We start from the raw sequence: 13341 nt of genomic DNA on the forward strand, positions 1-13341 counted from the left end.
TCTCGATAAGATAAAACAATAAGATGTCTGATTAAAATGTACTAATGTGATCTTGCCAGCGGTTGATTTGAGCAAAAACGGTCTGGTTGTCGTTACGGTATTCTGATCCAAGTATAGCAGGAAATGTACCGCATTTCACATATTCGAATTAATACACTGTCTTTCGTAATTCACATCTGTGTGTACAAAATGGTAGTTTACATGTTCAAAATAAATACGCAATACTTAAAGTTGTACTTGTGTTTTTCGTCCACAAATCTATCGTTGTTTTTTTTAATTGTAACAATAAAAAAAAAACATGAATCAAAAGTTCAAATTTGCATTTCACATATAGAATAAAAGTTGTGTAAAAACAAAGGAGAACAGAGTTGTGTCTCCGGACTCGCTGCGCCGTGGATAGCTCTCTGGCCGTGCCTGGGACGCGTTAGACTGAGTGAGCCCTGGTCGGCTCGGGACCTCCCGCCGACCGACCGCAGCATCAAAGCAGATATTGTTCCAAGCGGGAGCGGGCCGGCGCTGAGCGCTCACAAGCGCACTAACTCTTTAGCTATTGTTTTTCACGGATAAACTTTGTTGCCGTCTAATAAATAACTACAAACCAATAAAATACGTCTTCTTAACTTACCGACGCGTTGACCTTTTAAATGCCTCCTGAGTAAGTTCGTGGTGAACTTTACATCAGTCATAACCTGTTGCTAGGGGTTTTTTTCCAGAAGGGGGGAAGGGATGTAGCTCTGCATTGTTCTGATAGGAATACTGCAGAGTGTGTCATTCAAACGACCATCGTCATAATTATGACTAAATATAAAGCATCAATTATCACTAAAATAATTGAAGAATTCTATTTTTTGATTATACTTCCCATCAACCTTTTTTTCTTAAAAAAAGACCACGAAAAGAATGCTTATTTCCCAACGGGAACTTCTTTAAGCAATACCTTTGAGCCTGTAAATTCCCTGATGTAAAACGTCCTGTAGCAGCCATAAAAAGGTCCGTTTGCTTCAAAGAGATTTAGGTTGTTGCTAGGATGTGAGAGCAAAAATTCTTCCCTAAGTCACGACTGTCTGTGTGTGGTTTGCGATTGTCAAGGGGGAAAAGTGCAGACATATGCTGGAACTTCGTGTGTTCGCTGTTCTCTTCCAGCAGCCAACTTCTGAAATCTCCACAATTAGATCTGCATTGTTCCTTGTGAACAGCGCAGCGCTGAAAGAAAGGTCTTCCCTGTCGGAGCCAATCCAACGAAGCGTTTGACGTTATTAAATAATAAAGAGATGGTGATTTACATTGTTGTCCAGAAAAAGGGCCAATTATCCGCTGTTATATTGCCATTAGAAACGTATTAACTCGAATTAGTTATCAAACAATATGTTGGTATTAAAGTATAAAATGGCAATACCGGGTTTTTATTGTTCCTTTGGTTTCGCGTTTCACAAATTTCACCTCAATTGCACTTCTTGAATGCAGGCACTTCACACCAGCCTTTTAGACACACAAACACACATATATATTTAACTAAATGTAAACACATATACGAATAGTGTAATTGTAATTCAAGTGTTAATTAATGTACAATATTAAGATATTAAAATAATCGATATTAAGCCCCAAAATGACTATATTTCCTGATCAGTCAAAAAAGCTAATTTCCTGTGGCATAAACTAGGAACAAACCCAGTTAAATACTGTTGTAGGTGTCCAAACACGCCTCTGATTCTTTTCTGTCTCTTTGAGAATACACAATTCTCAAAACGTAATGACACTGCAATGCACGAAGAAGCAGCAGATCTTCACAATCCTCGCCTAGTGTTATATCTGAGACAACAATGACGCTCCTAAAAGTTTTTAAAATTGCCCCCAATTTAACATCATCTACGAGATTAAAGAAAAGGGACGGAAACACGTTAAATATGTTTAAATAAAGTGTAGAGCTGCTGGAGAAAAAAAGGAAAAACACGCAATAATACCACGGATTAATTGCGAACGTGTTTATCTCAATACGACACAAAAGCGATCAAGCAGCACTTCGACGGGTAAAGTGGAAACCTATAGCTGGGCACCAACAGCCTGAGTGGCTGCAGTTCGCACCTCGTTGTTGTGGATTGTGTTCAACACCATATGCATCGCTAATCCGGTGAATAATGGTGCCCACTGCAAACTCAACAGTCTAGGCATCAGACAGCCCGTGTCAAGTACTAACAAGTTTATATATCAATATGCCATAAGCTACTGGGTTTTGGCATACCGTTTACGATAAATGATGTTTAAAACAACGTTACATTAAATATTACGACTCAAAATATTGTTTAAGATGTGAAAAAAGTGCTTGAACACGTAAGATACAATCTAAGATGAAGTTAATGTATTAGAAAAAAAATGGTGTATAAAGACGGAAAGCCATATCGAAGTTTAATGGGGGAATACGTTTGGTAATGGAAATTTATCTCACGATTGATCTGTCCTCCTGTTTATCAAGTTAACCGTCCAGCAACACAGGGTTTAAAACCCTTATGATTTCCCATATAAAATCTCCATCGACTAAAGCAAACCCCCTCCCCCAGACATTTAAATTGGTGTCTTCTTCGGTGTCTTCCTCGATTTCTCATTATGTATCCTAAATTTATCAACGCAACAACACACATTGTTAACATCCTCATCATTACCGGAAAAAAGTTGCTAAATGCACGTTACATTTTTGCAGCAATAGAGCCATATCTGATATATAAGAAAACGTTATATCCTACAATTGAGATAGTATAGGATTCTAAAATGTGTAAGCCGCATATGAAGAGGTTTCAAGGGGAAACCGTCAGAACCGGGAAGTTGCGTGCGCTCTGCGAGTCCTGCCCTGAGCTCGGGCCGCGGTCGTGCTGGATGACAGTGTGTGGTCTATTGAACAGAATGTGCATTTTGGCCGAGCTGATAGACCCCCATCCCCCCGCCTCACTGCACCTGCACGGGATCAGGGAAGGACGGCCATTCACTCCGCGAGAGACTGTTAAAACAGACGACATCTCTGACAGTTCTCAATTCACCCCAACTCACAATGCTCGGACTAAAAAAAAGGCAAAGACAGACTCAAACTATTTTTCCCCCTGCGATGTTATGTGTTATTTTTGTAAATGGCATTGCTTTATTTTACAGCGAATGCGTTTTGAGTTTCGATTAAGAAGACACTTCATAGTCACAAAATTTTATCTTTCCAGATTTTATCTGGAAATAAATGTAATTTAAAAACGAAGTTATTGCTTACATTATATATCAATACACCTATACAAACTGTAAAACATCAACATGTGACTGTGATTAGTAGATAACTAAATACTGTGGATAAGCAAAAGATCATTTATTTTCTCTGATGGCAAGAAAATCAACATTATTGTCGCGCAAAATACTTTTAGAGGAGAGCTAAAGCAAAACGTTTAAGATTGTGGAGCGATTAAAAAATAAATTTCGCAGTTCGCGTCTAGGTTAGCAATTCCATAATCTTTTTACGATAATTATAGTAATAGAACATTTTAAATTTAAGAATTACGATAACACCACGTTCCTTTTTTTCCTCCTCAGACTTGAACAATAACCACATTTTAGCTTTTACTGTTGTTTCTCTTTGCTGTGTTTGTCTAAGCACGGTGTTTGTAGGACACTGAGATTTCAATAATTGTGTATTAGAAAACGAATATCGGCCTTTTCTGTATTACAGGCGAAATTCCCATCTCATAAAATTTCTCGGTAAATCGATTGTCGATGACGTCACGGCTCTATATTAGCATAATGGAGGAATACAGTAAGTCTGCGTGGACTTGATGAGGTCCTCTTGAGAAGTTTGTCTCTTGCTTAATAAATTAATTATTTCCCATTCCCAAGAATTGGGACTTATAAAACAACACACCCTATAAATATCAGCAACACTGAAGTCGAGTTTGAGGGATCTCATACGTAGGAAAACAAGTTATTTGTTAAAAGTTATAGTTATTTGTTCTGCAATTTCCCTCACGGGATCAATAAAGTATCTATCTAAAACAAAAATAACAAAATGTTTTAAAATTATGTGGTGGAGTTGAAAAACATTTATTTGACTAACAAAAATACATTCGAGGCAAGATAGATTAAATGCTGGTCGAGTTACTGAAGTAGCAGAAATAGGAAGAAAAAGTTTTTATACAACAAAGGGGGAGACGAGTTTTTGTTTTAAGTTAATGTCTTTGGCACTCCCTCTCAGCCTGGAAGTCAACAGTAATATCATTCATAGTTTGAACCAATAATGGAAAGCATTGAACAACTTGTAAATATCTGTTGTTAATTCTCAAATAAAAATAAACGTAATAAACCATAACTTGAAGCGACTTAAAACGTCAGTGAAATCGACAAAATGTATTTATTGAGAACAAATCTCACTCGTTTTGGACTGATGTATGCGACTGACATAACTTCATTAACTCTCAAAATTAGGTAAGTTTGGATAAAGGCGTTGCTGATGCAGACAAGAGTTATAATGTGAAACTATATTTACTTGCAAAGAAATCTAAACGAGTATGATATAGAGAAATATTACTAAACAGGAAAATCTTGTTTTTTTATAATGAAAACCGCTTTTAGAAAGTAGCGCTTACCACCTGTTGTAACAGAACCATCGTAGATTTTAGCGCATTCCTATTCTGGGCAAACCTGGTTTGAACTAAACGTATCTTATTCTTAACCCTTTTAAAGAAAATAATACTGGCTGACCTGACAAATTGGGAAAAAAGAGAAGAATCGTGTTCTGAATAATCGCGGCATATCCAGGCTTTCTCCTCGCCTCTTACGGAATTCAAATATAATATATATACTATATAATAAAAACACAAATAACATCTGCAACTGAAACACAGTTACCAACCTCCTTGTCACAATCAGAATTTGGATCTGTGCACTTGAGAGAGCTCTTAGTACAAACTCCCGCAATTGAAAGCACACCTCGCTAACACAAAAGCTTTGTTTAATTTTCTTCTTGTAATGGTTCTAAATGAGAATCCCGTCACTATGCAGTTAAGCGGTGTTCCTTGTCCCCCCGAGGCGTTTGATCGTTTTTTTTATGCGAAGAAACTGTCAGTTCCAAAACCTCAATGGAGTCCCAACACAAAAGTCCTTCAAGTCGAATCAATTCAGTAATGCAATTATTAGTTCATGCCCTTATGGCTTATCACTAATCATTTAAATACTGTCACTTAATCTTAACCGGCAGTGAACGTGTTCCCAATTAAGGACACATTTATTTTCTCCAGAAACGTATTTGATTTCTACTACGATTTTGTTTAATTTCTTCACCTGTGCGTGTAATTGAGCGAACCAATACCGACCACTTGTACAAGCAAAGTCTCAGCCTTGGTGTGTTATAAAATAGTTCATCCGGATTCACCGTTTAAAATTCCCAGTTTATCAAACATGTTCACCTATTACAATCAATTCCACTGGTTGTATAAATAATTAATTGAACCACTGCTCCTTGACCCTTTGAAAGTCCAGTAGGGACACGTTTGTAGTAATAATACTTCGGAATGAGCCCTCGTCAAATATTCATTTAGCGCTTAATGTGAGCTCTTCTCCCCCGAGACGACGTGTAATAGAAGCTTCCCAGCCTTGGCAAGCAACTGTGTTAATCTGCCTCTGCAGTTCAGCAAAATATTTTAACACCCCTCAGATTTAAAACGCTCTTAAATTCACAAGGGATAGCATAATCTTATTCAAGAGCTCAGTTTTAAACACGGCACAAGACGGACTGACATTAAACTTTCTCTTCTATCATCATGCAAGAAAAGCTTTTGAATTAGACTTAAACAAACTCAGCAATAAAGGTTTTCGCCTTTTAATTAAATAGTAAATAGAAAACAATTTCCAGGCTTTGTATCATGTTACACACAGGCCTAACCTTAAGAGAAACGAACAATTATTGTGGAGAGGTACACAAGCTACTTTTCTATTTCTCTTTCTTTATAACCAGACCTTACGCCACAAAGCATAAAAATAAACACGGCCTACTTCCAGTAAGCATTTCTGCAGTTCTCGCTACGTATATTTTACATTACTTAATTTCATATGCTCGCTGGTAAATTCCGAATCCCAACAACAGTGTTAAAATTAATTTGCGAAACGTTACAAATAATCGTTTCCTTGCTGCTGCCCGCCTACAGTCAATGTAGGGGCCTCAGGAAAATATTTCAACATTGCGTTGTTTTGCGCCAATAAGATTTTTTAAAACAACAAATACACGTTTGACAATGTGACAAATAAATTTGAAAAATACGTACACTAATAGTTCCGTATTTACTCCTAAAATTATTACGTATAATGTGAAAAGACGCATTATAATAAGATGTTAGATGAAAATAAGCGCCATTCTCGCTTAATACATTTTGGGAAAATCAAGATAATTATTTACATTGGCCTATTTAATCATTTATATGACATATATTTATATAACGATTTATATGATATGTATAAGTTTTATTCTGTATTATATATAGGTATAGCAGATTTGAAGTAACTACTGCAATATGTGCTTCTTCTTCAAAAAATAAATACTGACAAATTCAAGCTCTGCCAAACTCTCAGAAGCAGCTTAACGTCATACTGTATGCAACACTGATGAGGGTATACTCTAAAGAAATGCATTGCTTTAAAAATGTAATTCTACAGCTTCCAGAAAACATTCCGATAACCTGTTCGGAAAACAAGCGGTTACAGCAGCAAATACTTTAAAATCTAAAATAATAATTGAACGTAAATGATTATATTTTGCTTTTAAAATATACACCACACCACTTACAGCGAGATGACAGTAATATGAAGAAAAGTAAAATGAAAAGCTACCTTTATGCGAATCTTCAACTTATTGGGCGTTTTTATCTTGTCCATTGAGACAGACAGCTCTACCAAAGGGTTAGAGGGAACAAACTTTTGAGTGGCGCTTCTTCTCACATCCTGAGACGTGAAGCTTGTTTCCACTAAAAAATAAAAACGCTGTTAACTTAAGTCTCAGTTTACATAACAACAGTGCCAGCAACACTAGTAACCTATTGTATTGAATCTGGTGAAAGTGTACATTATAATTATTACTTTATGAACAACCATATCAAAGTGGTTAACACGGTTAAGAAATTCACACGTCCTCTTGAATGACTGCAATTCTGTTCGGTTTCTCGCCCTACAGTGTCCTTAAATCTAACAGAAAGGTTATGTATGGACTCCCCGAGCAAACAGGTTAATATTGGCAATTGTAGCACCCATGTTTATAGTAATGATAGTAATAAAAAAACATTATAAAGGATCTGAGCAACAGGTGACAACAACTTCAGAAGAGACATTCAGCGTGATATTTAGGTAACAATGTTAAATAAGGTGACTCTAAAATCGTTACAGAACAAATAACAATAACATGTTTATCTTATTCTGGATTTTGTAAAAATATTTTCATTCTGTGTTTTTTTAACAGTGAGAGGACGTTATAACCTTAGAACTGAAAACGATAAATAAAATCAAAACTCGAACAATATTCAAGTATCCAAATTTCAAAAATTTATTCATTCAAACTCTGCATAATGAAAAAAAAAACTTAAGCTGAAGTGGAAACTGTTATAAGGATGTTATTAGTTCAAATATATACATGGAGTATCGGCGACTGGTTCAAAATACAGACCCGAATTTCAAAATACAACTACGGAAATGAAAATTAAAAATAAAAACTTAAAATATCACAATAAAATTTACAGAAATATTACAAACCATGAGAAAATAATGAACACAAACTTCGTGTTTTCTAACAGATGAAAAGTGGGAAACAAAATATATAAATTAACAAGTATTTTTTAACCTGTGAGATAAAGATTTTTTAACCAAAGTAAAACGGTTTAGTACAGTCTATTTCACCTCCAAGGAGAAACTTTATCGTTTAATATAACTTCTGTTCTTTTACTTAGAACCCAATGGAACTCGTCGTTGTCTTTTTCACAACCGCTGTTTATAAAATTGGCAACTTCTTATAGTTTACAAACATTAGACATTTTGATTGCTATGTTTCTTTGATAAATACTGTACAAAAGTTGCTTGGAATAATAAAACATTTAATCGATTGAGACTAGCTCGTTCTATTCTTATTTAACTGGTAAACACTTTTGCAAAACTTCGCAAAGGTCCTACCGTTCCACTATATTTTTTTCTTTAAAAAAAGAAAAAGAAAAAAAAAGTTTTGTGTTCTTTCCTTGAGCGCTATACAACGTCTTTCCCTCCCCAAAATGTTCTGTACAAAAATAGTCCAGAGAAGTCCAGTTTCTATAACAAAAGTTAATTTACATGTGTGACAGTGGAAGTGTGCCATTAATAGCTGTACCGGGTACAGGTGCGCTCTGGTAGTGTTGAGACATATGAAGTCTGCTTTGGGCAGTTGGTTCTGGTACTTCAGCACCTGGTAAATACATACTGATCATGTCCCGGAGGTCTCCGGTCTGACACGGAGGAGCCCTTGGATGAGAAGACGAAGTGACTACAGGTGGACTCGAGCTGGACTCCGACTTGACCACCGAACCCATGCTGCCCAGCGTCATTCCTGGGGTGCTTTGCTGGGAGTAGGACATGCTATACGTGGGAGATCCGTTCATGTAGGTCTGTGAACTGGTCATGGAATTGTACTGAAGCGCGCTCATGTCATAACGGTGCATGGGCTGCATCTGTGCCGTGTTATGCGCGTTTAGCCCAGGGTGCTGCGGGTAGCCCAGCTGTTCCTGCATCATGCCGTAGCCGCCGTTAGTCCAGCCATTCATATGAGCGTAGCTGTCCATCCTCTGATTGACGGCGGCTCCCAAACCAGCCCCTACACCCACCCCGGAGCTCATAGTGTTGCCGCCGGGCGCAAGCAGCCCGCTCGGTAGGGTGTATTTATCTTTCTTCATCAGAGTCTTGGTTTTCCGCCTCGGTCGGTATTTGTAATCCGGATGTTCCTTCATGTGGAGAGCCCGGAGACGCTTCGCTTCGTCGATGAAGGGTCGCTTCTCGTTCTCCGATAAAAGTTTCCACTCGGCCCCGAGTCTCTTGCTAATTTCCGAATTGTGCATTTTAGGGTTCTCCTGCGCCATTTTCCTCCGCTGCCCCCTCGACCACACCATGAAGGCGTTCATGGGTCTCTTGACTCGGTCGGGGCTGTTTTTCTGGGAGTTTCCTGAAGAGTTGGAGTTCCCCGTGCCCCCAGCATTGGCCTGGAGGGCGGGGGGCTTGAGTTCGGTTTCCATCATGTTGTACATTCAAACTGATTCTGTGTGACCCTGCCTCACCAAAGGAAAAAAAAGGGTCCAAAACGGAGCAAGTTCGCTGTTGTTACCTTGCTGCTTTCAGTAACTTTACTGAAAGTAAAACGACTTTCCCCCCTCTCTCTCTCCCTGCAGGTCCTGCTGTGTCCACAAACTTCTCTCTTGGTCTTTAAGAATCAACAAACTACTTTTCCCCCTTCAGCACAGCCTTGACAACTCCTGATACTTTTTGAACAAGTTAATAGACAACCATTCATGTGATGGGGGCTGTCAGGGAATAAATGGGTTTTACCTGACCAATCAGAGAGCGACTGTTCCCTCGGCCAGGATTGTGTCTTTTATTAGCATAAAGGGGCGGGGTTTCCAGCGGTCAGCGGTGCTGCGCCGAGGCTGGGGCTGGTTTAAGTCAGCCAATCGCAGCTGTATACAGCATTTATTATTTCAGCAAGTGTTCAAGTGAAGAAATTTTACAAGCCATCCACACTGAAAGTGCTGTATTCTCCACTTTATGGAAATACTGCCTTGTCTTAAATTTAAGCAGCGTATGCCATGCAGTAAGTCTGGAGTTGACTACTGTAAATGGCTAAGAATTTTCTCGCATGTAGAACACGCCAGAGAGGTTTCTCTTTGAATTAATCTAGCGTGGTTTGGGGTAATTCTTGTGTTTTTTTCACAGCTAAACACTAAGGAAAAACAAAGAGAGGCAGAATATGGAGTTTCTTAAATAAAAGACTTTATACCACATTATTTTGCATTTTATAATATGTTTGCTCCTTTGTATCGCTCTTCTTCAGACTTCTGGAAGAAGGCTTTCAGACTCTGCCTCCCCAAGTGTTTCATCAAACAGGTTCACTTCAGAAAACTGTGATGCAGAAAGTCATTCTGCACACAGAAAGCACACCGGGCAATACTCTGTCAAGGCGGAAATAATAATCACGACAGGAATTTAAACAACAAAAGGCAACGAAAAACGACACGCTTTAAAGTAAAATACGATGCACATTAAAAAACAATAGATTTGTGTGTAGTTACATTTTAGTGAGGATTCTTAACCTCTCAAAATACTATCGCCGATTAAACTTATGTCAGTAACTAGTTTTGTTTCAGTTAAACAAAAATATTTTTGCGAGATGTTCTCCCCAGATGGCACTGAAATTAAAAGAAAGGTACATTTAAATGGTTCCCTATTGAAGGAGCTCAAAGAGCGCCCCTGAATGCCGACAGAAATGGCAGCACGTCCATCACAAATAGATAGTTTTGTTTCTGTTGTTGCCACCACATCGGCTCAAACAAAAGCTCGTCTAAGTTTACTTCCACTCCGTTGTTGAGATCTTTGTTGGTAAAATGCACTTGACCACAAATAAAAAGAAAAGACTAATGCTGCTTCTCTTTTCCAAGCGCTTTCACCGCCAGCGTAGGATCTGAACATAACCTGCAGTTTGTGTTGGAGGAGCTGCACTGTTTGAAAATTAAACGCGATCTCTCGAGTTCACCTTCACTGCACACAAACCGAGTCCATCTTATCACTGTTGTTTTCTCTGCAGATTATCCTGAAAATAATCGCCGTGCAGCTGGGTAACATTGCAAATACTAATACAACTTTTATCTGTAGTAATTACACTAAACTTTTTATACTATATATAAGTATATTATGTTTTAGACGGTATATATTCTATATACACACACATGTAGATGTGTAGGTGTGTAATGTTAATTATATTTTTTCTTTTATAGTACACGTAGTAGTAATAATAGTCTCATTGTAAATACTCTGCATTTGTAACCAAAACAAATACGGCGAGGGCTCCACTCCGCATTCGTACGTAGCACCAGCGCCGTCTACTGGCTGTTCCGCGTAAAGCACCGAAAGTATAAACGAGAAGCCGAACAGAAAACCACACCGATCTAATTTCAATTAACTTGTCAATGATTTTATTTAAGGTATTCTTGAAGATCGAAATCGAATACCATTCAAAAATAAATGTACTAGAAAGAATAAGTGTACTAACTTTTCTTGTATGCCGTTCCTATATAATGCGAAGAAAGCAGTGAAGCTTCAGAAAGCTCACCGAGATAATTTAATTACTGTTATTAATTGCTGTCAGTAGTATGAGATGCATTAACGCTTATGGAAAAAGCAGTAGTAGGCAGAAATATACACGACTGGGTTTCCAAACAATGACAACGATTTTGTGACAAAATTAACAACAACAACATAATGTATCTCTAACATCGTAACATACATTTTAACAAATGTGTTAAATGTGTTAAAAAAACATTGTGGTGCTGATTGAATTATTAACCACACAATTATTTTATAATCACCGCTTTATTTTGCATACTTTAAGTTCTCCATATTGCTCATCTTGGTAAATATCTTGAGATATTAACCCGATCGTTATTATTTTCATTAAGTCTCAAAATGTTTTCTCGCGATTTTAGCAGACTAACGATTAAGCGAGTGTGTAGTCTGAAATTAACAATGTTACAAGGATAGACTCTTTCATAAATATTACAAATTGCCTTAAATAACGCACGATAAATATAAATTACACCATGCAATAAATCCAGTAGTATTTTGTCACTGTTTACATAATATGTATAATCTATCTTTCCGTGAAAGGCGAGGGCAGTTCATAAAAATAATGCTTTAATTGACGGCAGCGTTGAGGTGCAAGTACATTGAATTACCGCGCGCGTCTCTCGGTGGAGGACTGGCCTGGTCTCCCGCGCGCCTGCAGTGGAATAAACTCGCGAGCTGTCTGTGGCGCTAATGTTGTGTTGATGTTAATAAGGGAGCCATCTGGAACACCATTAGCTCACTCAGACTAAATCTTTATCTTATTTTTTTTTTAAAAACTACCGAATTCTACTTAATAATTAGTCCACAGTAATAGCCTTTTGGAAAAAAATTCCAACATATTTTTTCCATTTTAAAATGTTATCTTTGCATATACCCCTGTATAATGTAAATTTGTAAGAAGAATTTTGTATTTAGATTTAAAAACAGGTTTAACTTCTGGATAATTGGGTGAGAACTAGCCAAGCATCTGACTATTATGATGCTTGTTAAAAACGCTTCTTTTCTGCATCTGCATTTGAGTGTATTCTCTCCACTCCTAATCTTCTTATGGAAATGAAGGAGAGCGACGGGGAACCTGCAGTCTCTTGGAGAATGTTCTTGTTAACTGGAATTTCTCAGCATTGCTAATTAGCAAAGAGTTTGACGACCACCGGTATTGGAGGAAACCGTGTTAACCGCTCAGACTCGTTTTAGTCTGTAGTAGTATTTTTATATGTATATATAAAACAAATAAATACATAAACTTAGTAACTCTGAGACTATCTACATTTCCAGACTCAAATACACAGCTTTTAAAACCCCTTGCTTAGAAATATAAATTAACTTGGGTGTCTTAAAGATTGTCTTTGTTAAAATAATTAACATCCAAAGGGGCCTAATTTATATATGATAAACTCACACCTCACACCTGAAGAAGGGTTCACAGCCGAAACGTTGTTTTCTCTCTTTTCTTTTCAGCTAGGGAATAAACCTATTACTTGTTCCTAATTTATATATGTCAATCACAGTCCCAATTTGTTAAAATTTTAACCTTAGACTGTAATCCAAAACTGACCCAAACTAAAAAAAAATCAAATTCTACACGATATGCGAGAAAAGTGAGTTTTTCCCTCAGAATAAGCATGCTGAAAAGTCAGAGTTTCAATTCATTGTGATGTCAACTACCTCAGAGCTTTAGACGGTGTTCCGATCTTCCTTCCACTAGTTTTAATGTAATACAACCACAGAACAGGCGAATGTTTATAATACTGTCGAGAGTAAACGATCTGTTAAACTCCTCTAATACAAGTGGACAACGAAATCAAGTATATTGTGTAGTTTGCGGATGCTCGAAAATAATGCCATGAAAGTTATTAAATAATAAAGCGAATAACTGTTTTAAGTGGCCCAGCTACGGTAAAACATATTGCCTAAAATGTAAAAGAAATAAAACGAATCTGCATTTGTTGTAGAATTTACACCTGCAAGTTGTGAATGATCGAT

General features: G+C 37.4%; 1 protein-coding gene and 1 long non-coding RNA gene across 7 annotated transcripts in view; both read right to left on the reverse strand.

Annotated features, from left to right (window-relative positions):
• Positions 1-13341, reverse strand: part of LOC148677407 (uncharacterized) — a 122934-nt gene that overhangs the window by 15136 nt on the left and 94457 nt on the right. The window lies entirely within an intron of this gene.
• Positions 7529-9702, reverse strand: sox2 (SRY-box transcription factor 2). The gene has a single exon (XM_088622242.1). It carries the CDS (start codon positions 9267-9269, stop codon positions 8322-8324), a length of 948 nt encoding a protein of 315 aa, XP_088478368.1. The 5' UTR covers positions 9270-9702; the 3' UTR covers positions 7529-8321.

Source organism: Lepisosteus platostomus, chromosome 2 (genome assembly GCF_059453375.1).
Source record: "Lepisosteus platostomus isolate fLepPlt1 chromosome 2, fLepPlt1.hap1, whole genome shotgun sequence".
Taxonomy (NCBI): Eukaryota; Metazoa; Chordata; class Actinopteri; order Semionotiformes; family Lepisosteidae; genus Lepisosteus; species Lepisosteus platostomus.

Excerpts from the sequence above, each read along its gene's own strand:
- sox2 (XM_088622242.1), bottom strand. The coding sequence starts at position 9,269 with ATGTACAACATGATGGAAACCGAACTCAAGCCCCCCGCCCTCCAGGCC.